Raw genomic sequence first — 26,195 nt, 5'->3', positions numbered from 1 at the left:
TGGGAGTGCTGGGAGAGTGGAGTTTCTGTTGGAATAATTTATTTGCTTCTTTTAGGGCAGTAATTGTTTACTAAGTATCAGCAGTTGTCTGGAATGTCTGGTTAATTATCAGCTCGCCTCTGTGAAAGTGCACGTAGTGAAAACACTTAAATAAAAATTTGAAAGTTGTTCACTTTCCTCTCGTTTCAGGTACTGGGTCCCCGTGTCACATCTGAATCATGTTGTACTAATTCTCTAAGTACCGACTCCGACCATCTCCTTGATGCACACTCACGGCATCATGGCCAGCACTCAGGAGCGCCTGAGCTTGTCTTCCTCTCCAAACTCAATGGGCAAAGCTTTCTGTGAAGATAAAGACTTTAGTAGGTTACACGATGAACCTACTGGGAACCACCTGTCCCCCGAGCTCATAGAGGACGTGCGCGAGAAGGGCTTGCTGCAGACGGACCTCATGGAGAACGTGAGCAGCCCGGTGACGGCCGCCGTGCTGACCAGCATCAGCGAGGACTCCAGGGACCAGTTTGAGAACAGCGTGCTGCAGCTGCGGGAGCAGGACGAGTCGGAAACAGCCATTCCTCAGGGCAACAGGAGCGCTATGGACGGGGAGAGCAACGGCGGGGCGGATGACGTTAAAGTCCAGTTCAACCGGTCGGGCAGTGGGAGCGGTGGGTTTCTTGAGGGACTTTTCGGTTGTCTGAGGCCTGTGTGGAACATCATAGGCAAGGCTTACTCCACAGACTACAAACTGCAGCAGCAAGGTGAGTAGGGAAGCAGACTTTTAATGCTTTTTCCCAGCTTTCCATGTGACTGTTCTTGTCTTGTGCAGCCCTTTTATGAGTTTGCAGAGAGAAATGTTGGAGCATGGGTCTTATGAGGAGTGGCTGAAGGGACCTGGGGGGTTCAGCTGGAGAACAGGAGCTGAGGGGAGACCTTCTGATCTCTGAACTGCCTGAAAGGAGCTTGGAGTGTGGAGGGTATTGGCCTCTTCTCCCAAGTAGCAAGTGACAGGACAAGAGGAAATGGCCTCAAGTTGCACCAGGGAAGGTTTAGATTGAATATTAGGAAAAAATTCTTCGTGGAAAGGGTTGTCAGGTGTTGAAACACGCTGCCCAGGGCAGTGGTGGAGTCACCATCCCTGGGGGTGTTTAAAAGGCATTTAGACGATGTTCTCAGGGACATGGTTTAGTGCTAGGGTTGGATTATGGTTGGACTTGATGATCCTGAGGGGGTCTTCCAACCACAATGATTCTGTGATTCTATGATAAATCCTGCACTGTACAGCCAACCACTGCCATGTGTGTTGCAGTCAAGAGTCAGAAAGAATTGTGCTGAACACATGGATTGTACAAACTACTTCATTTCTACATTTTCATCATGCCAGATGAAAAACACTGACAAGCATTTCTGCTCCTGCATGTGGGTGTGAAGGTTTTGGCCACCAAAGAGCAGTACTATTGCTTCTCTATGGGCAGGCTACATGTACTTTTATGTCTTCTTGTTTAGGAGTAATTTTATGTTTCCAGAAACATGTCCGTTAGTGTTTATACCTTTTTCATTTAGATATATAGCTGCGTAAACGTATAAGAGTGTGTGTGCGTATAAATAGATGTGGGTGTATGTATAACTATAAATATATATATAAAATATGTTGTTCAGGAGTAAGTAATGTCCCAGTCAGTCACATACACGTGTATTTAGGAGTTACTGGAAGCTGAAGGGCAGAACATGCTCTGCCTTTGGTGTCCAGTTTCTCCCCTAGCACAGGGGAGGTGGCAGATGGGAACAGACCAAACTGTCACTAGAATGAAGGAGCTGAAATGGTTGAGGATTATTGAAAATGGGAACAGCCCGGCCAGCGTACCATACCGTGGGGTACAGGTCTGCTGTATTGCTGTGATCATGACTCCGTATCAATCAAAACGTAAATTATAAGATTTGCGGACAGAAATCCCATCTGAGAGGTTCATATTTAAACCTCAGGGTTGGGTTGGGGAACAATTCCTAATCCAAGGGAACAGAGCTGTTTGGTAACATGTTGGGTGAATCAAATAATCTCAGTCCTTGGATCAGTGGTTTCCAGGTCAGGGCTCTGAGCAGCGAAAGGCTCCTGCATTTTGGAATGGCAGGTGTCTTCCTGAGCCTTTTGTCCATCAGACCTGTGTGCTCAGCAAGGGCTTACTTGGATTTGAAATCCTTTGGTTCTAAGTTTTGTCAGCGTCGTAAACTCGGTATGTCACACATGATCAAGTCTATAATAAGAAAAGTTGACTGAAAATTCCTCGGAGAATTAACACCATCGGGGTGATTGCACCATGGTGTCAGTATGTCTGTGTTACGCTGCTTTGGTTTGGGTGCTCAGTGTTTTTAAGCAAAGCCGAAACTTCCCGAGGAAAGGACACGGCTGCGGTTACATCGGCAGCTCCCGGCAATGCTGTGACTGTCCCACACAAATGCCGCTTTACCAGGTGAGACTTGTCAGCGCCCAGAGCTGCGGAGCCAGCACGTGCTGCCAGGAAAACTACCTGTGAGGCCAAGAGATCGTATTTCGCATATAACTGGGACAGCAGATGCGTTGGAGACCGCAGTTCAGTATGTGCTTTGATGGCCCACGGGGGACGCTTTCTTTTGTGTGAAAGTCGCTAATGAAAACGAGCAGCTGAGCATGTTGCTGTGTTTGTGGGGCGCACGTAGAGCTCCTCGCCGTATGCACAGAAGTGTCACGCTGTTCTCATTGTCACGAGCACGTTCGGAGCTGTAGATTCACGGACGCTTTGCAGTTTGCTGTTGGCATTAGGCCCTTCCTGAAAGAGCAATTTTGAAATGGCTACAGATGTGGTTAAGACTGAAGATTAATCGCGATCTGTCTCTGCAGGCCTGTCTGGTTTAGCTGCATCGTCAATGACTTCACAGTCAAAAAGGAGAGTGGAAAGAAAACAAATCTTTTATTTCCTCTGGAGCTGATCACCTGGTCAGATCTCTGATGGTAGTAGCACACTTCTGTTACTCAAGGATAAACCCTTTTAAACTGCTTCTGTGCTAAAACTTGAGGATTTTGTCAGAATATTCACATTCTGTTTTCCAGATGATCTCATTCTTGCTTCTTGCTACAAGAAAATCTTCTTTGTGTGCATTTCATCAGCTACATAGAAGCCAGCAGTTTAGTAATGCTGTATATGATTGCTTTTCTTTTTACTCTCTTTTAGCAAGAGCGTAGAGGGTGCAAGGTTTGTGTTTGCAATGCGTTTAGACAGTCTGAGGAAATGTCCCTGGCTCCTCCAGCAGTAAAGAGAAGCTTGTGGTGGCCTTTTAAGCCTGGGAGCTTATTTACAGCTTTGGGCTTGTGCTGCAGATCTGTGCAGATGATTTTTTCCCCCCCCTCTTTATGAAACACCTCCTTGACGCCTGGTCCAGGAGCAATCAACAACGGCAATAGGAGTCCAGTTGGGACCTGTAGCCCCAGGGAACTTCACGTTGCCTGTGGATGCTGCTCGGATGCTGCTTGACCCCTAAAATCACTCCTGACTATGTTTTTCCAGTTGTTTGCACTGATTTCTAAAAGCTGTTGAGTGCTTATAGGGATATTCTTAGTTCTTTAATTTGCATCTACCAGTTACTTCATTTGGGTCATTGTGGCTATAGCACTTTATAGTAAGACTTGTTTGTGTTTTCTGTGGACTCATTTGCCTCCTGAGCCATTTCCTTTTGATTAAGAATCTGTCTTCAGGCGCTGCTTTCACCTTCCCTTTCACAAGTTACATGTTTAACGTCAACACACGCATTTTTGTGTAAACCTTGAGAGTGAGGTGCTCTGCAAAGTGTGCTTGTGTGTTTGGGTTTTTTGCAAACCAGAGACGCTTCTTGTCACAATGCCAATGCTGGCGAGCGGCCAGCGCTGGCAAACAGCAAAAATTTGCCTCAAATAGATTGACTCAGTGGCTCAGGCTGCTCCTGTGTTTCTTCCCCACGGGAAACAGATTCCCATCATTCTGCTCAAATGGTTCTTAATCACCTTAGAAACGCAAGCTCTTGCGTAATTCCTGCTGCTGTTATGCTTTAATTTGTTTAGGGGAAGCGGCCCACAGGTTCCTTTAGGCCCTAAAGAGTCTGGAATCCAAACTTCTCCATCCCGATAGGAGATATCCTCATCTCTCTGCTGCTGCAAGCCCTGGAGCCCGGGCAACCTCAAGGGATGCTTGGCCGAGCAATGTTCACAAGCTTATTAAACAAGGTACTGTTGAGTCTTGATCAGTGTGTCCAGCTGCATCTTCTAGTCAGCATGTTAGCTTTCTGGATGGGCACTTTGACTTATTCATCATAGCCACATACCCAAGTTTGTGCAGCTGGTTTATTCAATTGTTTTTTCTGTTTCAAGCTGTCGGTTGAGATGACAGAGATCTCGGCATCGCGTCTTGCGTGGTGCATTTCTCATTGTACCCGCTGTATGGATGTGCCGTGGCCGGGACAGCCGGAATTCACCGTTCTTTGCTTCAGGGTGTTGTGGGCTGTTCGGATGGGTCCGGGGGGGCTTTACAACCTGCTCCAGGTGATGGCCATGGTCTCAGCTTCCAGCTGTGTTCAGCTGGCGGTGCATTGAGTCTTCCCTTTTCCAGCCTTGCTTGTTGCCCCTCTAATTGTGTGATACTGACCCTTCCCAGCCTGGTGGCCTCAGGCTGGTCCCAGGGAGCCATAGGCAGCACATAGGCTGGGTAATTTAGATGTATTGTTTAATCAGCGGCTTTGGGTTGTAGTAGAAAATGCAGGTTCGCACCACTAATGCTGACAAACCCTGGTTTTCACTGTAGTCCAGCGCTTTTCTCCACTGGCAGCATTGGAACACTTTTCAGTCCTTGCTATGTCTTGGGAGCCAAAGGAATCGCTGATGGCCTCTTGACGTGTAGCATTTTTGTCTGACTGTTGCATTCTACATTATATATGGTTTGGCTCTTTGTTCTTGAAACTCCCAGATGCCTCACTGATTTTTGCTACACTGAAATATGTTCCCTGCACCGTGCCCTTAGTGACCAGGGGATGTGGGGAAGGATCTCTCTTACCAAATAAACATGAGGTGACTTGCAGGAGGAAGCGCACGAACTTCTGCTTTGTTTCCAATCTCCCTCTGCCTTTGTCATTGCGGAGGTTAATAGGTAATATTAAGAGCAAATTAGTGCTCCAGGTGATGGGAATATCGTTACCTGTTACTGCTCACTAAGTCTGGAAATCGATGGCAATGTTGTGTGCCTTATGCAGGACAGGCAGTCTGCTCGCATGTGAAGAAACAGCTATTGCAGTACAACAGAGTAGTTGCAGTGTTGCCCACGTAAAAATACTGGTATCAACAAACACAAAAACCGACTGAATTTGCCACCTTCTTTCAGAAGCAATGCATTTGTGAATTAAAAAGGAACGTAGGTCTTCTCAACTAATGAATTTCTGTATTTTCTTCATTTAAAGAATGGTCTTTAAATGTCTAAAGCATCAAATACCAGTTATAAGTATTGTGACAAAAAATTGCTCAAGGTGTTTAGTGAAGAATAGCACTTATCGTTTTAAAATACTTGAGTGTCCTGTGGTCGAGATAGTGGTCACAGCATTTCTTGCTTTGGTTTCTATTAGTTTCTTACATGGACAGGCATTTCTGGCTCTAATATTAAAGGACACGTTTGCTGGTAGGCAGTATGAGCTTCGTGGTGCCATAGTGTTCTTGGAAATTGAGGGTAGGGATCATCCATGGCAAACCCATGGTTGCTGGGTTTCCTTGGTTATAATGCATTTCAGTTGTGCTGTCTTAATAGTTTTGTACGATGTAAGGTTGTACGCTGATATATCAGTATGAAAAACAGACTCGTGCGAAGAAACCTGCTTAGGGTTGAACTTTGCCCTGCGGAGTTGAAGGAAATTCTCACGATGTTGTTGTTTTTGTTTGTTTGGTGAGCAGAAAGATTTGAGTCAGAATCCGTCCAGAGGCAGTTTGGGCACATAAGTTTCCTATTGGTGAATCTAAAATGGGCACTTTTGCGTAATCCCCATTGATGAAACGAGGAGACACATTTTGTAGTGATCGGAAATAGGGACCCGTACAGGCATGACTTCCTTTTATTTCAGAAATCAATTCAGAAATCACTGCTCGGGCAGCATCCCTACACTGTGCATGCGGGTACCTAAGAGGAGGAATCCCCTAAGATATTTTTTTTTGCCTGTTTGACACCGATACACACAATATTGTTGTGGGAAAGACCTGTTTCTGTGACCAGTGCTGGTGATTAGTGTGCTTTGTGTTGGGTAACTTAGTGGTTGCTAGTCTGTTTTACAAGCTGCCACCTCTGACATTGCTTTGTATTTTCTGTTTTAGGGGGGAAAACCCCCTCAATATATATATTTTTTTTTGTCAATGTTTTTTCAATGTAGTCATGTAGTTTATAAGAGATACCATCATGATTTTATATTGGAGTTGAGGCCCTGCTCCCTAAATTGCCCATCCCGTGGGATGTTCAGTTGTCACCTACCAAGTGTCAGTGGCTCCTGTGGGGGGTGGGCCAGGCTGGTGGGCTCTGCCGAAAAGCAGCTGCGAGGATGGAAAGAACAGTCTGGAGGTGACAGTGCTGGGAGGAGATGCCATCTGCACCCCCAGAAAAGTCCACATTGGGATGCAAGCGAGATGGCAGGTGCTGTGGTCTTGCGGCACAACATTTTTGTGGTCTCAATCTTTTCTCTCATCGCAGATACGTGGGAGGTGCCGTTCGAGGAGATCTCGGAGCTGCAGTGGCTGGGCAGCGGCGCGCAGGGAGCCGTGTTCCTGGGCAAGTTCCGCGCCGAGGAGGTGGCCATCAAGAAAGTGAGGGATCAGAATGAAACCGACATCAAGCACCTGCGGAAGCTCAAGCACCCAAACATCATCGCCTTCAAGTAGGTTGCAAAACTTGTTAAAAATGTACCGTGATCCAGGAAAGATCCTGTCACGGAGGCACCCCAAAATTTTAGGTGGACAAGTTCCAAAACAGACTTTATTCTGGCTGGAAAAGTGCAGTCAATAAACTGACTAGAAACAGGGTTTATACAATTAGTTAGTACTCTGACAACATAAAATACAGGTTCGGATATGTCAAGGGTTTTGATTGCGGGGTGACAATAAAACCGTGGCAGATGTATTGTTAACCCCCTCTTCTCCCACTTCCCCCTTCAGCCCCTTCCTCTCCCCCCTTCCCACTCAGCACAGGCGATTGGGAGGGAAAGGAAGACAGAGAGAAGAGAGTTGGAAAAATTAAAAATGTGTTACTAATGCTACTGATAAAATAGAGGAAAAAAATAATATACAAAAGCAATCTTGAAAGTCCCAGCAACTGCAGAGCCGACACCCGAAGTCCTGGACTGGACTCTGCAGCCAACCGGAGCTGGATTCAGTCTGTCACTAGGCCTCAGTTCGCAGGGACGACTCGCAAGGTCCTCTCCTAATGTCGGCCATAAGGAAAAGGGAAAAAGGGACGAGATCCTCGTGATCTCCCACTTTTATATGAAGTATCACGTGAATGGGATGTTATACTCAGTTGGTCAGTTTCTTGGTCACCAGTTTCTTGTTGCCCCTCTGGCGAGATGTGAATCTGTCCTTATCAATAATTTCGCATTCCATTCCTGTGTTTACCAGAACATAGATCTGGTTCTCCAGGAAAATGCAGCTGATATGAAGCTTTAGCTGACAGGCAAATTCACTAAAAGAGAAACTTGTTTTTAACAAAAGCCGGACAGGATATCAGTTGAGGAGATTATTGGGGTACAGCAAAATAAGAATAATGAGGATCCACAGTGTGCATGCACACGCTCATAAAAAACAAAACCAGAGCCCTCTGGCTTCAGGGTACCCACAAGAAATAATCACTCGCCTGGGTTAGGTGAGGACTCATTCAAGGATATATCCAGTAAATAACCACTCAACAAACGAGGAAGTGAGGTGTTCTCAATCCTGGAAAGTCTCCTTAGGCAGCATCCCAGTCTAAGGGGAGGGCTTCAGTTCACAGACCCGCTGCTCCTAGCAGACCACTCCAAGGGGGCCTTTGGTGGGAACCTTGTTTTATAGCCTGGTCAGATGTGACTGTGGGCATTACAACATGGTCTGGAAGCTTTGCAGCTACTCTGGGCACCTCTGGTGCTAATGACCCCGTCAATTGACTCGTGGTCACGTTACCCACCATCTGGTGGAGGTAAAATCACCCTGACCCAGGGTAGGGGAGGATGTGACTATCAGCACCTTGGTACCACCCTGGTGCGTACGTGGGGACAGGCACAGGGGGGCACAAAAGGTGCTAAAAGAGCCGTCAAGGGGCAGATCTCAAGGGGATGTGCAGCTGCCACAGAGCCGTTCATGTATGTCCCCTATCCAAGGTTTTAACAAGCTGTCTGTATGACAAAATGGGCGGGCATCCTTCCTTTTAAAATGTGGCTCCTCCTGCCCAAAGCATGCAGGACACATGCCCTGTTTGGAAGAGAGAGCCTTGCGCTGGCACAGTAAATATTCTCCCTTTTGAGAATCACTCTGGGACTTTTGGTCTCCCGATCCTCACCAGCTGTGTGTTTCCTCTGCCAGGGGAGTTTGCACGCAAGCCCCGTGCTACTGCATCATCATGGAGTACTGCGCGCACGGGCAGCTCTACGAAGTGCTGCGAGCGGGGCGGAAAGTCACCCCGCGGCTGCTGGTGGACTGGTCCACTGGGATTGCCAGCGGCATGAATTACCTGCACCTTCACAAAATCATCCATCGCGACCTCAAGTCACCAAAGTGAGTCTCTAGCTACTTAAACATTGTGGTGGTCTGTCTTTTTTTCTTGAGGAATAGTTTAAAGTTAGGTCAAAAGCAGCACTGTAGCCTCATCTAGGTGTTGCAGCCTCATCTAGGTGTTGCTGTTCCAGCAGGGGAATTGGACTAGATCTTTTGAGGTCCCTTCCAATCTCTGACATTCTGGTGATTTTGTGATTATCTTTTTTTCAAGGTGAAGCTCTCAACATTCACTCTCAAAAAGTAATGGGAGTGAAACTAATGACACTTATTGGCACTCCCCTCCAGTGCTGCAATTCAACAAGACTGGAAATTTTACCAGTACCTTACATGAGAAATTGCAGCCAGGAGAAATGTCTAATGATGTGATGATGTCTGGTCCTTTTCGAAAGTTAAATATTCTGTTGCTTTCTACTTTTTTATTTTTCCTTCTTGCTTATTCTTTTGTTATCTCCCTGGTTTTCTGGAATGTGTCTTTCTCGTTTCTCTGTTGCTTTCTGACTAAAATTATGTGACTGTTATATTCTTATTCCCTAGATGTTTATCATTATTAGCCTGTGACATGACATGAGTGCTAGAGTTGGGTTATGGTTGGACTTGATGATCCTGAGGGTCTCCTCCAGCCAAAATGATCCTATGATTCTATGATTCCGTGACTGTGACTGCCTTAAGATAATAGTTTTAGAAATGCATTTGAGGCAAAAAACCACAGCCACCTCAAAGAAAGTGCATGCTTTCACTGGTGAAAATGCATAATCTTTCTTCTTGTGCTGCAGTTGTGAACAGCGTGGCCTCCACTGATTGTGTTGATTAAGAAGGGATTTACTCCCAGTGGTTGTTGTGGTACAAGAAACATTGCAAAATGCTAATTTCCTTTTTTTTTTTTTTTATCCTTCCAGTGTTTTAGTTACGCACACAGATGCAGTAAAAATTTCGGATTTTGGTACATCTAAAGAGCTCAGCGATAAAAGTACCAAAATGTCTTTTGCGGGAACTGTGGCTTGGATGGCCCCGGAGGTGATACGCAATGAGCCTGTCTCTGAAAAGGTGGATATCTGGTGAGTAGTATTAACATATTGTTTTCCCAGCGCTTCCATATTCGGCGCTCTCTTCTCATCCCAGGCACAGGGACAGTTTCCTGTAGTTGACCACCTTCTCCTTTCTGCACACTGGCCGTGGCTGTTGTTCATGCAGCCACAGGATTAGTCCAGTGACTCTAGCTCTGGATCCAAGAGGAAGGAAACCAGGATACATTGTAAGAGTTTTGAGTGCCTATTTCAATCCCGTGTGTACTCTGTGTCCAAAAGAACACAAAGCAAGGTTCAGATCTCCGTGATATTAAAAATCGTTGAGAGCGGACTCAGCCTGGGACCTCCTTTGAGATGCCTCTCCACAGTTTTCAGGGTCCTCAAGGGAACCACATCTCTGTTTCTTGCCTTGTTATTTGATGTCAGTAGCCAGGACAGGCACCCTTCTCGCTGCTTTACAGTCAGGATGAATATTCCTCCTTGAGTTTTTTTCCAGCTTCAAGTGCTGTCAGCTCCTTTACTGCTGCAGGTCCAAGCCGCGGGTGGTTCAGAGTCAGACGTGGTGCTTTCCACCCTGAGCTTTCTGTTCCCTTAGGTTCAGGAATACCGTGTGGAGCATCCTATCCCTCTGCTGAGGGCTGTGCGTGTTTCTGTACTCCTTCCCTCAGGGACTCAGGGCTGTTGCTCTGTGGTACAAACCTAGAGGTGCCTTTGGTGCAAGTTCCTCTCGAGTCTGCTGCAGTGCTGGGTGCTGCAGCTGCTCCTTGACATCCGTTCCTCCCCAAAAAGGAGTAAAAGCGACATTCATGAATGCTGACAAAAATGAGAACAGTTCCTAAGCTGCTTATATGCCTGTTCTCTCTCATCTTTAACAGCATGCTAAAAAAAAAATAAATCTATAATCGTATCAGAAGTCTTGAAAATCCTTTGTCAGTTCTTAATCATAACAAAGCTGAAACCAGATGGGGTTTCCTGGTAGCTTGTTCAGCCACCTGGATCCCTGCTTTCCTGCAGCCCACGGGAATTCATATATATGTTCAAATTCTGCTTGTTTGGTGTTTTTTTTTTCCCTGACATGATTTGAAAGTGCAGCATTTTTCACAGAGTGTGCAAGCACACAAAGTTTCCCAGCTGATGGTTGTTCAGACCCAGGCAGTTTGTCCCTTAGATGTGCTTCTATACTTAATAAAAGCAACTTGATACCAGTACAAGCCAGAAACACACTTGTCGCTTTTCACCTGGCCTCACCTCGCCTTGCAGCCTGGTCCTTAACGTGCGGTAAAATGTTGGTAATGTGCTGGTTCTCGGCAGCATTTTGTTTTTACCTGTTTGGTGTTTCATTGGGTGAAGATGGTAAATAAAACAAAGAACTGTTTGCTGTTATAAATTAAGGTTTTGGTCCTTACTGGTCATTTCACTAAGGAAGAGAGGCAAAGTGGGTTTTCTTACCTGTGTCTTTCACTTCTTGTAATAGAGTTATCTTAATTTTTTCTTTCTTTAGCCTTCCTCAGCGCAAAGGAAATATCAGATGAGACTGCATGCGGTTTTCATACTAGCACATATGACTATTGTTGCATTTGTTTCTTCATTTCCTTATTTCAGTAATTGTAGCAATGAGGGAACCCCAGGTTCCAGTATAAGTTGGGGAATGACCTATTAGAGAGCAGCGTAGGGGAAAGGGACCTGGGGGTCCTGGGGACAGCAGGATGACCATGAGCCAGCACTGGGCCCTTGTGGCCAGGAAGGCCAATGGTACCTGGGGTGGGTTAGAAGGGGGTGGTCAGTAGGTCAGAGAGGTTCTCCTGCCCCTCTGCTCTGCCCTGGGGAGACCACACCTGGAATCTTGTGTCCAGTTTTGGCCCCTCAGTTCCAGCAGGACAGGGAACTGCTGGAGAGAGTCCAGCGCAGCCACCAAGATGCTGAAGGGAGTGGAGCATCTCCCGTGTGAGGAAAGGCTGAGGGAGCTGGGGCTCTGGAGCTGGACAAGAGGAGACTGAGGGGTGACTCATTCCTGGGGATCAATATGGAAAGGGGGAGTGTCAGGAGGATGGAGCCAGGCTCTTCTGGGTGACAACCAGTGATAGGACAAGGGGTAATGGGTGCAAACTGGAACACAGGAGGTTCCACTTAAATTTGAGAAGAAACTTGTTGGGGGTGAGGGTGTCAGAGCCTGGCCCAGGCTGCCCAGGGGGGTTGTGGAGTCTCCTTCTGTGCAGACATTCCAACCCGCCTGGACACCTTCCTGTGTAACCTCATCTGGGTGTTCCTGCTCCATGGGGGGATTGCACTGGATGAGCTTTCCAGGTCCCTTCCAGTCCCTGACATTCTGTGATTCCGGGAGTCTCAAACCCATGAAACTCGTACCTAGGAGTACATGAAACAGCAGAGGGAGCTTTAGACTTCTGCAAAACAAAAGCCCACAAAACACCACCTTTGGTGTGTTGTCTCGAAGACACTAACCAGTTCTGTCTGCCCTGTAGTAGATCTGTTCTTACCAATAAAACCAGTCAAAAGTCTGGCAGAAATAAGATTTAATCTATATATGTATAAAGGTACTTTCAGGATTTTTTTAAATCTCAAAGAGAAATAGGAAAGGGTTGGTGAAGTCCAGTGTGGTTTGGTGTTCAGCCCAGCGCTGGGGCAAAGGACAAAGAGTTACTTGATGTGTGAAATAGCTGCTCTTGGTTAAAAGAACACTGTTGCACCTACTCATAATTTCAGATCAGACCTACCTAGTTCTCTGTTTCACCAATCAAATAGTGATTTTTCCAAGCTCCAGATGTTTCTGTTGAATTGAATTCACACAGATTTTTTTTTCTCCTGGTTTATTTCTTCATCAGGTCATTTGGGGTCGTTTTGTGGGAGTTGCTCACCGGAGAGATTCCATACAAAGATGTGGACTCTTCGGCCATCATTTGGGGAGTGGGCAGCAACAGCCTCCACCTTCCCGTCCCTTCTACCTGCCCCGATGGCTTCAAAATCCTCATGAAGCAGACCTGGTAAGAGCCAGGAGTGTATGTAGTCTTCCAGCATTTCCCCACACCATGAATTTTACTGATGACATGAAGGGGGAAAACAGGCCAGAGCACCTCTGGACCTTTTCAGGTGGCTGTTTTACCCTGGCCCTGAGCTGCTGCAGCGTTGGTGCTGACACTGCTCTGCCTGGCTGCAAACAGCAGGAGCGGTTTGTGCAGCTCTGAATAGCAGGTCCCTACACTTGTATCCCCACCTAGTGGAAGCAGGGGAATTTGGAAATTAACAGGGTAAAGAGCTGGGAACTGTTTCTTCTTGACAAACAAATTAAGAATAGTTTCAGTTTGTATCCTGTCTTTCACTTTGTCTTCACGTTACCCTATTTTAAATGGTTTTAATCTCTTTTTTTTTTTTTTTTTCTTCAGAATACATCATCAAAATGGGGTGTTGGTCTCTTCTCCCAAATAGCAAGTGATAGGACAAGAGGAAATGGCCTCAAGTTGTGCCGGGGAGGTTTAGATTGGATGTTAGGAAGAAGTTATTCCCAGAAAGGGCTGTTGGGCATTGGAACAGGCTGCTCAGGGCAGTGCTGGAGTCACCATCCCTGGAGGGGTTGAAAAAGCATTTAGACGAGGTTCTTAGAGACATGGGGTAGTGCCAGAGTCAGGTTATGGTTGGACTCGATGATTCTGAGGGTCTCTCCCAGCTGAAGTGATTCTATGATCACAAACCAAAAAGTGAATACAAACCAGCTCTAGCACAATAAACTCGTATTCAGCAAAAGGGAAAACAAGAAAAGCTCCTTTAATCTTTCAGCTATATGATGCACAGTGTATGTTCTGTCAAAACCGCTTTCCGAAGGGCAGGAGAAGCCAGCAATGTTAACCTTATCTCACACTTGCATGTCTGTTTTACTGCAGGCAGAGCAAACCCCGGAACCGTCCCTCTTTCCGGCAGACACTGATGCACCTGGATATCGCATCTGCTGACGTGCTGGCCACTCCTCAGGAAACCTATTTCAAATCCCAGGTGAGCGGAGAATGGTCAGACAGCCTTGGGGTGGGCTTGGGGATGTGGGTGCATTTATTAAAGCTGCAAGAAGCAAGGATTCAAGGGGCAAATCAAGTTAGTATCACCCTGGTGACAGTCATCGTTGTCACGAATATACGTTTCCAAATCATAAGCCTTTCTGTTTACTTTAAACAGCAAAAGGAAAGAAAATGTTGTCTAATTGGAGCACAAAATTAGAAATACCACGTGAAAATGCTGGAACTAAATGTGCTGCAATGTTGTTAGCCGCAATAATTCAGCTAACAGAAACACATTTTCAACCCAAACCTGTAATTTGCTGCAGATACAAAGAATGTTGCCCAAGAGTTTTTCTTTGGTGCAACCAGGGATAACAATCCTTTGTAAATACCTGCAAATAAATTGCTTCTCTAGGCTGAATGGAGAGAAGAAGTGAAGAAGCACTTTGAGAAAATTAAAAGTGAAGGAACTTGTATCCACCGGCTAGATGAAGAATTGATTCGGCGTCGAAGAGAAGAGCTGAGGTCTGTTGACAGTCTTTTATGTTTGCTGCACACTTTTTCCATCCAGTCTTCTCTTCTCTCGCTAAACGAGACCAGGTCCTTCCTCTTTTCTTCTTCTGCTCCTGCCCCTGACTGTTTTCGTGCTCCTGTTGTACTGAGGACCCCTAAACAGGACTCAGTATTCCTGGTGCCATAAATTTTGGCAGCCTAAATTCCTTGAGAGTCCAGAAACAAGCTGAGGGAAAACTATAGAGAGAGACGCAGTGGGAACTGTCCCAGCACTTGGGTGATCTGAACAGTTTGCTCCAGGCAAGAGGAGCAAAGGCTTGTGTGTTTACCAGGGAATATTTCTGTCCCAGTTTTGGTGTTTGTGTAAACAGCACTGAAGCAGGTACATCCATCTCAGTGGAAAATGCATCTTGCAGTTTGCCGTGAGCTTTCTCTGTCCTGATGCCTTCTTTGGAATCGTTATCTCCAGAGAAGTTAACACACTATCAGCCCACTGACATTTGTTTTGAACATTAAACCAACTTAAAAGTGAAAGCAGAATGTTTATTTAGGAAAGTGTTATCTTCTGGGATATGTATTTGCAAATACAGTTACAACAGGGCAACATCAACCAGCAAGTAGCAGTTCTGTGTCAAACCTTTGAAACTGAAGGAAACCTTGTTCAGCCAGTTGGATGCATTAATAGTTGTTGATCAGTGTTCCCCAGCCCTAGGGAGTTTTGGATGGTCACATCTTTCAGCTGGGATTCAATACTGCTGTAGGGCAATATTTCTCTTTATGAAATACAAACAGATGACGACTTCCTCTGTTTCTTTAGCAGGTGACTTAGTTCCTTCTCTGTGCAAACAGGATGATCAGACCTTGGCCAAAGGGCTTGTGGATGTGTATGAGGCGTTTGCAGCTTCTCTAGTGAGAAGATTGCCACTCTTTCAAGACTGTTAAATGCTTTCAGAATCATTCATTGCTGTATCAAGCTCTTAATTGTCATTTACTGTTAGCTCTGTCTGGGATTAAGTACAATACAATTAGCAAATTGGACTGTTAGAAGGCCTTTTCCTAAAGCACCTGTACTTCTCCTTTATTCTTTTCTCTTGGTCCGTGGACATCAGATTGTGGAATAACGACTTTTCCTATTTTCAGACATGCACTGGATATCCGCGAACACTATGAGAGGAAGCTGGAGCGAGCCAACAACTTGTACATGGAGCTCAGCGCGATCATGCTGCAGCTGGAGGTCCGAGAGAAGGAGCTCATCAAGTACGTGTCTCTGGTTGTAATGGCATACGCATACAGGAGGAAAAAAACAGCGCTTCATTTCTAAACCGCATAGTGATTGTAGATTTAGTGTCTTCTGACAGTCTTCTAGGGTAAAGAAAGAGAAAAGCAGTGCTGCTTCTGGACTGTGATTTAGGGCCTTGTTCCAACTGCCTGATCTGCAGAGAGAATTCAGAAAACGCTGGTGTCCTTTCCCAGAACAGCACGTTGTGTTGCACCAGCTGTGGCTGAGAAACAGGCTCACGGTGGAGCTGTCTTTCTGTCCAGCAGGAGCTGCAGCTGGATAGAGAGAGAACTCGTCTGTCTGTTGGGTTGTGTGTTTGGTTCTTATTTTTTGTATTTTATTTTTCTTCCCCAATGTTTCAGGAGGGAACAAGCAGTGGAAAAGAAATACCCCGGGACTTACAAACGCCACCCGGTCAGACCAATAATCCACCCCAACACAGTGGAGAAGCTGATGAAGAGGAAAGGGGTCTCCCATAAACCAGGCAGCCAGACTAAACGGTAAGAATTAACAAGCTGTGCCAGGAGCCAGCGGTCCATCCCCACTCAGATGAGCAGGCAGCTTATGTCTCTTTGATTCTGACGACAACACAAGATAAAGGGGGGTTCACTCTTGGGCCTGGTCTGATCCTCAGAGCCACTATTGTTTAATTATCTGAAGGTAAAGGGGATGGATGCTGCTGTCCCTTCTGCCTGGGCAGCTCTCTGGAACCATCTGGTCCACAAGTTTTTTTCACAGATGATGGTGCTTTGACAGGAGATGTCTAATGGGTGTCTCGAATTCCTGCCTGTCCAAGCACAGAGTAGTTAGATCATCCTTCACTTGAGTGGTAATTAGTAGGGTGAGGGATTGTGAAAACCAGCCAGTCCTCGGGGAGGATGGGTTCATTGTTGAGGAATTAAATTGGGATCTGAGATTTGGGAATTCATGCTGTCCTTACAGCTATTTCTCTCCTGCGTGACTTTCAGAAAGTAAGATTTCTTTTCTTAATGACGAGCTGTCTATTTTATTCTTCCCTTTTCTGGGATTTCTGGGAGTTAGAGAGTCCTGATTACCAGTGAATAATCACTTCTGAATTAATATCCACATGTGCTTCTGAAGTGAGCAGGCTGATAACCATCAGCAGATTGGGACCCTATTGTGCTGAGCATTGTATATGCACACAGAGACGTGCCCTACACCAAGGTCTTACGAGGGAGCTATTTTGGGAGCAGAACAGCAAAATGAGAGTGGAAAAAGGAGAGTATGTGGCAGATATTGGGAAAAGCCGCAAGAAAGGAGTGTAGAGCATGATAGGCTGAACAAAAAGGACATTGAGTGGAGAGGATCAAAGGAAACCAAATGCAGAAGTTAAACAGCTGAGAGGAGCCTGTAGATTTTTAGGAAGAAAACGTGCTTGAGGCTACAGCTGCCTCTTCAGCCCGGCTCCCACCTCGTGCCATTTTTGTGGTTAAATGTGTGCGTTTTGCTCACTGTCTCTCAGGCCAGATCTGCTCAAGTCAGAGGGCATACCCAGCACAGAAGCAGCATCCAACAGCTCCCCAGTCTCAGGAAGTCCCAAAATGTCGACGCCGAGTGGCAAAACCCGCTACCGCAGCAAGCCCCGCCACCGCCGAGGGAACAGCAAAGGCAGCTACAACGATTTCGCAGGGATCTTGAAAAACCAGCCAGCACAGGACGATGCATCCCCGCCTCCACCTCCTAATCATTCTCATCACCCCGGTGTACCGCAGCAGCATCCCCACGGCCATCACTCGCGGCTCCATGCCCATGGACAAGATATCGCCAACTGCGCAAACAACTTACGGTACTTTGGCCCCGCAGCCGCGCTGCGGAGCCCCCTCAGTAACCACGCGCAGAGGCGGATGTCGGGGTCCAGCCCCGATCTCATCTCCGCCGCCATGGAAGCGGATTGCCGGCGCAGCCTGGAGAGCGAAGAGAGCAAAGCCGATCGTTGGGAGTGTTGTGAAACAGATCCGTACAACTCCTGCCTGCAGTGCAGGGAAGAGGACAGTGGTCAGGTACAGATGTCGTCTGTTGAGACGGGGATGAGCCATTCTCAGTCGCCAGCGCCCGCTTCCCTGTATGAAAACGCGCAGTTCATTGAGAAGCTGGAGGAGGAGGAAGCGTTTGGCACGGCAGCGGCTGCGCTCGGCTCTCCCCAGCACGGGGCTTCCTCAGTGCTGCCTTGCAAAGCAAGACCCCTTCAAAAGGTAAGGCCAAAGCACAGTGTTTTGGAAAAAAAAAAACAGAGTTTTCTCCTCTTTTCTCTCCCCATCAAAAGCAGCTGTGAATGCCCCATCCCTGGGAGTGTTCAAGGCCAGGTTGGACGGGGCTTTGAGCATCCTGGTCCAGTGGAAGCCCCCATGGCAGGGGATTTGGAGCTAGGTGGTGTCTAAGGTCCCTTCCAACCCCAACAAGGTGACAGCATAGGCCAGTGTCTGGGTATAGGACGGTAGCAAAGCCATGTTTCCCGCGCACAGAGCAGCAGAGTTACATGGACAGCTTTATCGTAAAGAGATCATGCTTACCTGAACTTTGCTTTGTGATCTAGACATACATCTCAAGTCAGTTTAATTGAGCAGTACTGTAGGCGTTTTGGAGCATACTGCTAATGACGAGGGTTGCCAGATGTGGTTTCGATAGGGCCTGGTTCTGCTACTTGCAATTTAGCCTGTTTTTTGTTTGAGCTGAAACTTGGTCTCCTGAATTGTTATTGAAACAGTCTCAAAACGTTTTCAAGCCTTTCTGAAAACAAAGGAAGGGACAAATGCATTCTTCTGTTCTTTTAAATATCATGTACCAGTTTTACTGAGAATCTGCACCACTGCTGTTCCTTGGAACAGAAATCCAACATTTGCTGTGGTCTTGGAGACGTGCCTTTTGCTGTACCTGCCAGAAACTGTCCCCCTTGATTAAACATCGTAGTTCTCATGTATTTTGTAAAGATGTTCCAAGAGTCAAAATGATGTTATGGCACAGCTGTACAGAAACAGCTTTTCTGCATTCCTCCTGCTTCTGTCCAGGTGGTAAGAGAATTAGGAACCGGTCTGAGTGAAGTCAAAGGTCAGGAAAACTGGGCCTGAGTGGAAAAGTGAAGGTAAAGAGGGTGAGCACCAGGCCAAGAGTGTGATTTGAGCCCAGAATAAAGGGAGGAGGAGGAGGAGGAGATTATTACAAGGGGATGGCATGGGATAGAGGCTGAGTCTGAACCAGGGGTTGGCAGGCGGGATAGGATAGAAGGAGGCTGTAAAAAAACAGGAGTGGAGGAGTGGATTTGGATGGGAAAAGGAGAATAAAAGGCTCTGTGCTCACTGGGTTGAGCATCCCCCATCCTGCTCTGGAGAAAAGGGTCGAAGTCGTGAAGCCGAGAGTGCCAGATCAGCTCAGTAATTTATGTGGATGTCAGCATGATGCTAATTACTTGATTTGCTTCTGTAAAAATCCGGAACGCCATGTACTCAGCGCCTTCTAAAGTACTCCAGTGTATTTCAGTCAATCACTCCAAATTCCAAAACGGCAGCATTAAGACCGACTGAAATAATGTCCTGGTAAGAAGGTGTCTGACTCAGTTTTCCCTGATATGCAGGTTATTTTCTGGTCTAGATTGCTACAGCCTGTTGACACAGCGACTTTGTCCTGCAGGACCAAGGGGCAGCCACGTAGTTGCATGTTTTGCTCTTTCACAAACGTGACCCTGTTCTTGTCCTTGTTTTCTGCCAGAGCGGTGACGACTCTTCGGAGGAGGAAGAGGGCGAAGTAGACAGTGAAGTGGAGTTTCCTCGTAGGCAAAGGTAAAAGGTGAATTCACTCTGATCTCTCTTTGGTGGGGCAAAATGCAGGAGGAGAACTGTCAGAGCAGCTGCACACCAGCTTTGAAACGGGAAGGTGCTGGCAGAAGAACAGGATCGCGTTCAGTCTGCCCTCAGTGATCCTGCACGTTCCCCCGCAGTTTTCGGCCTGTTCCGAGATGTTTTCTCCAGCACAGCTTTTCTGCTGCAGGCTGTTTCCAGCACAACTTGATCACATTTGATAACATTATTCAACCTATAAAAATAAGCTGCTGTATCTGTTTCACCAGAACCAGACTTATCGGATGTGGGACCCTTTGTGAAGTCTTTCAGATGTTTTTTATTATCTGTTGCTGCACTGGGGCTGACCCCAGTATCTTCATGGTGGAATTCAAGTAGAATTAAATAGCAAGATTAAAGAGAATTAACAATTCAAGAGAATTAAAGAGTAGAATTAGGTGACAACACAGCAGATCAAATTTGGTGGTGTTGCCTGTAAAATAAGAGACTTGAAGGGTGTTCCTCCCTAAACATATGTCATAGCGAGCATTACGGTCTTGCACTCGGCACAGAGATCATGGAGTTGGTGCTGTAGCTTGATGAAAGCAGCTGCTTGAAGTGCAGAAGTGATCCAGCGGGCAAAGAGGTGAAGGGTTGTTAGGAGAGGAGCAGAAAAGAAAACAAAAGCTGCTGTGCCGTGGGATACATCCACAGCACACCTGCGGCTTGAATCCTCAATGGCACCTTCATTGCCCCCGCTCAAAGACCGTGGCAGAATTTGAAAAGGCACTGAGAAGTGTGACAAGAATGGTTAGACATGATTTCTGTAGGAGAAGAGATTAAATCCATGAGAAATCTTTTCTGGCAGGAGGAGAAGCAATACTGGAGGTGCATGAAATTGTGAGTTATGTGGAGAAAACAGACGAGGAATGATTCCTCACATTCGTGTCAGGGACACCTAGTGAAGCAAACAGGGGCGGTAAAATGAACAAAAGGAAGTGTCGTTGCCATCCAAAATGCTTTGAGATGTGGAGCTCATTGTCAAGGGATGCTGTGGAAATCAAAACATAAACAAGCTGCAAGTGTTAAATTTCTAGATCCATCAGTGGCTGTTGAGCACCGTTGCCTGGTGTGATCTGCAGCTCAGGAGCGTGATCTGAACACTGTAAACCAGAAGATCTGCAGGAGGAAACAGGCACTGTCTGCACGCCCTGTTCTCCGGCTTTTCCCAGATGATTTCTTCCTGCTTAGGGCTGGAGGCAGAACGCTGGGCTAGATGAGTTTTCTGACTTACGTGGTTCTTGGGTTATTATTGCTGCTGCTGTGATTTACTAACTTGGAAGACAAATTGCCTTTTCTGAATTCAATGTAATGACCTGTTGTGGGTCTCCTGGCATGTTCAGTATTTTGTACCATTACTGTTGAATCCTGGCATGAGGCGATTTCCACATTCAGGTAACTGTGAGCTTATGTTTTGAGCGCACTGGGATCACTGCCAGGTGGTGCAGATATTCCCAGCTGGATTAGTTTGAATCCAACCTTTCTTTGAGAAAAGGGCTGTTGAAGAAAAATATGCTCCATGAACATGGAGCAGACAAGACCAAATAAGAACAGATGAATCTAAAGATGCATATCTTGAACTAAATCATTGGAAAGGTGGTAGATTTCCGCAGCTCCGAGATGTGAAAGGCAGCCCCACACTTGGCAGAGCTCTCTCTGCCAGCCTTGCAGAGCAGTTCTGACTCAGCTGGAGACGTGTTCTTAGGGTGGGAAGAGGCTCTTGGAGAGTTGATATTAAAAAGGGATGGGACCTGTTTTGCTCAGAGGCATCTTTGAAGGATGGAGCCCTTATTCCAGCGTGGAGAAATGGCCAGGCAGGATTGCGTGCACTGTGCCTGAGCACATGCCAGCTAAAAGTACAGGTGCAAAAATCTGCTTTGCTGCAGAAAGGAAGAGGTTTGCTGGGGGAACCTGTGTGAGGACATAGTGGTCACTCCGCATTCACTACACTACTGATGTTGTGAGGGTTTTGATTATGACCGGTTGTAGCAGAGCAGCCGAACACAGCACTGCAGAAATTGCTTTTCCTCTGCAGACATAGGCACTGTGGTACAAACTGACCTTCTCTCCTGGTTTGCAGACCTCACCGCTGCATCAGTAGCTGCCAGTCCTACTCAACCTTCAGCTCGGAGAACTTCTCCGTGTCTGATGGAGAGGAGGGGAACACGAGTGACCATTCAAACAGCCCAGATGAGCTGGCGGCCAAGCTGGAAGATGAGCTGGCTGAGAAGCTGGAGGACATGCTGTCCCAGACTCCAGAGATCCCCATTGAAATCTCCACCCAGTCTGACGGGCTTTCAGACAAAGAGTGTGCTGTGCGGAGAGTCAAGACTCAGATGTCTCTGGGCAAGCTTTGTGCGGATGAACACAGCTGCGAGGTGAGTCGCAAGTTTGGCGATCCCCTCTTATGTTATGGAAAGGAATCCAAGGGCCAGAAAGTTGGATGAGTGCCTGGGAAACGCTGTGGTAGATGTATTACGGCAAAGCAGCTGCTTAAACACCCATCTTTCTCATACCTGGCCGGATGAGTAGATGGGGGAAAGCAGCACAAAACAAGCTGATCATAATTTGCTGGTCAAGATGAGCGTGATATTGAGAGGTCATCAGATTTGCAGTCGCATTAAATGGGGTAAAAAATAGCACATAAAGTAGATAATGAAACAGAATGGATATGAAAAATCTGTCGGCAGCCTTGCTGGCGAAGCTAGAATGATTTTCTGCCTTTTGCTGTCTTTCGATTGTGTGGGAGGGGTAGGGCAGGGCGTGCTGCACCATCTTCTCGTGACTCCATAAGGTTTGCTAGTGCCCTGACCAGGCATTTTTCTGCTGTCTACTCGCCGAGGGGACACAAGTGACTTTTGGCAGGGCGATCGCATGCTGTTGCTGTCTCCTGCGTGCTGCCAATCTCTGCTTTTTGCTGGTGGTGACCTTTGCCTGCCCGCGGTTCCAGATTAGGGTGGCGCGGTCGATCTGCCGCACAGAACGTTGCTCACATCTCCCCTTTTCCTTTTGCTTTGCAGAACCCAGCACAGTTTGGAGAATCAGACTGTGACTCTTCTGAAGGGGAGTGTTCTGATGCCACGGTCAGGACCAATAAGCCCTGCAGCTCTGCTACTTGGTAATACAGATCTCCCCCACAGCTCCCTGATACTGGCATTTTGATTTCCCTGAGGTTCCACTTCATTCCCCTTCATCACACTACAGGAAGAGAAGATGCTTCTCCTCCCCACCCCAGGAGTGATTTGCAATAACCCGAATCTCTGGAAAATGTCCAAATGAAATTAATTCTCTTTGAGCATTTCAATCAAGAATGGCAGGGATGTATTTTATTGAATAATCTAGTTACTGTAACATGGATATTTATTTTTTTGACATTTTAACACTTTTTACTGTAAAGAGTGGATTGTATTTATAGACACACAGACTTGTTGCAAAAAAACAAAACAAAACAAAAAAAAAGTTCAGAAAGCAAGCACATAACAGAGAAACATCCTGGGAGTCCTGCCTGGACAGCTTTGTGTACGAACGCGGGGGATTCTCTTGCTGCTTTCGCAGGGGACCAGGCCTCATGGCCCTGAAGATTGGAGAACAGATCAAGAACACTAAACCACTCAGTCTTAGCAAACGAGGAAGCATAAAAAGACCTTGCTACAGGGTAACCTGTGAACAAAGCATATTCAGTAGAGCCAGCTGGGTCGTTTTTAATCAGAAGGTGGACATGTTCCTGGAGAGAACTGGTACTGAGGTGCTAACATCCAGGGTCTTCTGAGTCGATACATCCCCAGGAATGTAATAGTGGGTTTTATTTTAAGGATTTTTAGTTTCTTTTTTTTTAATCAGCATTTTGTTGTGAGATCCTGCAAATTTATTCTAACCTCGTCCTCTCGAGAATTGGTATAAGAGCACTTGTTAACATCATCCTTGCTTCACTCGATCTCCAGTTGACCAGGGAAACCTCTTCCAGACGCAGTGTGCCATTTCCCAGGTTACTTCCTCCTCTTACCTCCTGCTTCAGTCAGTCAAAGAAATCAATCAAGTCAGCGTTGGAAAAGCAAGAACTTGAATGTTCTGCAGAGCCCGAGCGCTCTTCTGGGGAGGAACCTGGAGATGCCTGTACTGGATGTGGAGCAGCAGTCTCTCACCTACCACAGCACCGAAAACCAGCAGAGAGCTGTGTGGTGAGGGGGAAGACTGGGAATCACTGGCCCGGATAAGAGCATCAGCGCCACTCCGTCTCCTTATTCCCTGTGCGTTCTCGAAGGCGTTAGCAGCTGCCTGCCCTTCACGTCAGGCTTTGTGCAAAGCAGGTGGGTGGCCACGGCACAGCCGTGTCTTGGGTGGACCCCAAACCCGCTGCTCCTCCTTCGAGCCGAAACTCTGCAGGTGAAAGCGAGGACAGGACTGGTACGTGACAGGCCGAGGCATTGGCAGATGAGAAAAAGTTGTTTTCTGATAGAACTCATAGTGCCTTCCCTTCAAACACTACTCTTCTAAATCAATATTTAAAGAGAACAAAACTATAGAGCACGTTTCCCCCAGCCCCACCCCTTAGTTGCGTCCCCCTGCGAGAGCTTTCCCTGTCCCTTCCCGGTGTGGAAGATGAACGGCAGGAATGGACCATGGACAGGTACTTCTGTTGCTTCTTTTGTTTACATTTTATGTTAAAATATTGCTTTGAATTTAACTGTGGTAATTTATAGCCTCACGGCAAAATGAAGGAAGATGTCTTATACAGAGAGCAGTATTGTAATGAATTAAATTATCCCATATTTTTAAATTTTTGTAGCTGGACTACACACAGATCTTAAGTTATGATGTTGTTTTATTATTTATTATCATTTCTGTAGATCAGAAGGTTGGCTTCACCGCTAGCACAGCTGTAATCTGTTTGTGTGACATTCCCATCTCCCTGCTCGCTGCGGGGTGGGAGCAGAGCTGGGCTCAGCCGCTGTCGGGAGTCGCTGCCTCTCGTGATTTCCAAGTTGCACCAGGGCAGAGAACCTGTCAGGGCTGGTCCAAGAGGGGTGGGTGCTCTCAGCCCCTGGGATGTTCCTTGTGGTCCATGTTGCTAGTGTTGCCGGTAGACCTGGCAGCCCCCAAGCTGGTGGGGAATGGTGATCAGGGAGTGAGTGGCTTTGGAATTGGTCACAAAGTGAATAAGCCTTACAAGATCCGCAGGCAAGAGCATCCAAAAGGACAAGTGGAGAGGAGGGTGGGTGTTCCAGGCAGCGGGTATGAGATTGGGGTGGCCAGCAGTGGGTCTGGGTGGTGGGTCACCCATGCAGGACCAAACAGGCTCCTGGTGAAGGAGCAGCAACGTTCAGCTTTGGGCCGAGGTAGATGGGAGTGAAGCTCTTTCCTGGCTTGTTTCTTGTTCCCTCGTTCTTCCCCTCTCTCATTTCTCCTCCCAGATGTTCTCTGTCTCTTGGCCAGGTGACAGGGTCAGAGGTGGCTTTGCTGTTGTGGTGCAATGGGGCTTTGGGGTGGAAGAGGTGGTGCATGTGGTTCCTCAAGAGGCTGGAGGCATTTAGCAGTAAGCTGTGTGCACCTAGCACACACAAAGAGGAAAACCAAACTATTGCATAAAGAGAGGCTGAGAACTACCGTCAAACGTCCCCCACAGCAGAGGATGCTCAGGCCTGTCAGTCTCCGTGCAGGGATTTCAATCTGCCATGATTCAGTCCCTAACAAAAAGATCCCAGAGGGGTTTTGGTAGCTGTGGTTTCTGCATAGAGCTCCTCCACCATGTGGTGAAGCTCCTCTGGGCTTGCAGAGAAGCTTAGAAGCTTTGATGTGAGGGATTTTGGGACCCATGAGCTGATTCCTCCCCGTCCTTGCCCAGGGACACGCTGGCCCGTTCTGGAAAAGCAGACCCGAACTCTCCCAGTTCCCTGCTGTCTAGTTTCTTTACATGCCCAGGTCACTGCACTGTGTTGCTCCTCCGAACCACTGCCTGCTCTGCAGCATCCCTCTGGGGCTGCCCCCCTTGTCTAAATGCATCCCCCGTACCCATGGAGATGTAATCCAGCCTCCCCCTGCACACGTCTCCTTCCTGGGATGGTTGCCGTCAGTTCCGCAGGGGGTTAGATGGGCATTTTCCTTAGTGAAACCTCCCCAGAACTGCAGACGTGATCTCCACATTGCTGCCCCGGCACCTCTGCTGCGGTTCGTGGGGCTGAGAGGTGTAAATTCCTCCTGGCAGTAACACCACGTTCGCAGGACAGCAGTAAACCGCGGTTCCCTTTGCAGCATCCCGAGTACCCCGGTGCAGTTCTCGCGGCTGCTGCCAGCTCCTGAACACTAGATTTTCTCCCAGAGCTGAATGTTGCCTTCCCCACCGTCGTGTTAAGTAACCATTTCATCTTGGGCCCTGTCCAGTAGTGTTCATCTCTCTCCTCCCTGCTCTGTGGACTCCTGATACAAACTTGATTTTTTTTGTATTGAACAGTGTACAGTGATGGAAACAAGAATGACTATCAAAGCAAACAATGCATGGAATAAAAAGCCAGTGTACTTTAACGCTTCTCGGGCTGGTCTGGTGATCTGGGAATGGTTCCTCTTGTACTTTGGGATAATGTCACGAAGCCTTTTAATAACAAACACGATGTTAGCGAGCAGCTTGTTGTTAGCTGTTGCTGAACTGGAGCTACTGGGAGCTCCAAGGAGCAGGGCAGAGGCTGTGAGCACCCAGGTGTCCCTGAGCCCTTGGCCTTTGCTCCTGTCAAATGAGTGGTTTTTGCAATGTGAGCTGGGGGATGG

At 47.1% G+C, this 26,195-nt stretch overlaps 1 protein-coding gene across 5 annotated transcripts in view; it reads left to right on the top strand.

The window, feature by feature from the left end:
• Positions 1-25,955, top strand: part of MAP3K13 (mitogen-activated protein kinase kinase kinase 13) — a 67,629-nt gene extending 41,674 nt beyond the window's left edge. For 4 of the 5 annotated variants that reach the window (XM_065073085.1, XM_065073088.1, XM_021286448.2 and 1 more), the window contains 14 exons: positions 190-758; positions 6,720-6,903; positions 8,576-8,767; positions 9,664-9,822; positions 12,633-12,791; positions 13,686-13,794; positions 14,209-14,318; positions 15,447-15,563; positions 15,948-16,085; positions 17,069-17,798; positions 19,309-19,379; positions 21,517-21,814; positions 22,457-22,554; positions 22,641-25,955. In XM_065073085.1, coding sequence (XP_064929157.1) covers positions 263-758; positions 6,720-6,903; positions 8,576-8,767; positions 9,664-9,822; positions 12,633-12,791; positions 13,686-13,794; positions 14,209-14,318; positions 15,447-15,563; positions 15,948-16,085; positions 17,069-17,798; positions 19,309-19,379; positions 21,517-21,814; positions 22,457-22,554; positions 22,641-22,677 — 2,898 coding nt within the window. In that variant the 5' untranslated portion in view covers positions 190-262 and the 3' untranslated portion in view covers positions 22,678-25,955. Of the gene's footprint in view, positions 1-189; positions 759-6,719; positions 6,904-8,575; positions 8,768-9,663; positions 9,823-12,632; positions 12,792-13,685; positions 13,795-14,208; positions 14,319-15,446; positions 15,564-15,947; positions 16,086-17,068; positions 17,799-19,308; positions 19,380-21,516; positions 21,815-22,456 lie in introns of all 5 variants that reach the window. The other variant, XM_065073089.1, reaches the window with a different exon arrangement.
• Positions 25,956-26,195: the final 240 nt, after the last annotated feature.

This window comes from Columba livia, chromosome 9, assembly GCF_036013475.1.
Source record: "Columba livia isolate bColLiv1 breed racing homer chromosome 9, bColLiv1.pat.W.v2, whole genome shotgun sequence".
Classification (NCBI taxonomy): domain Eukaryota; kingdom Metazoa; phylum Chordata; class Aves; order Columbiformes; family Columbidae; genus Columba; species Columba livia.
The sequence above is the reverse complement of the archived record's forward strand: the minus strand, read 5'-3'. Positions and strand labels throughout refer to the sequence as shown.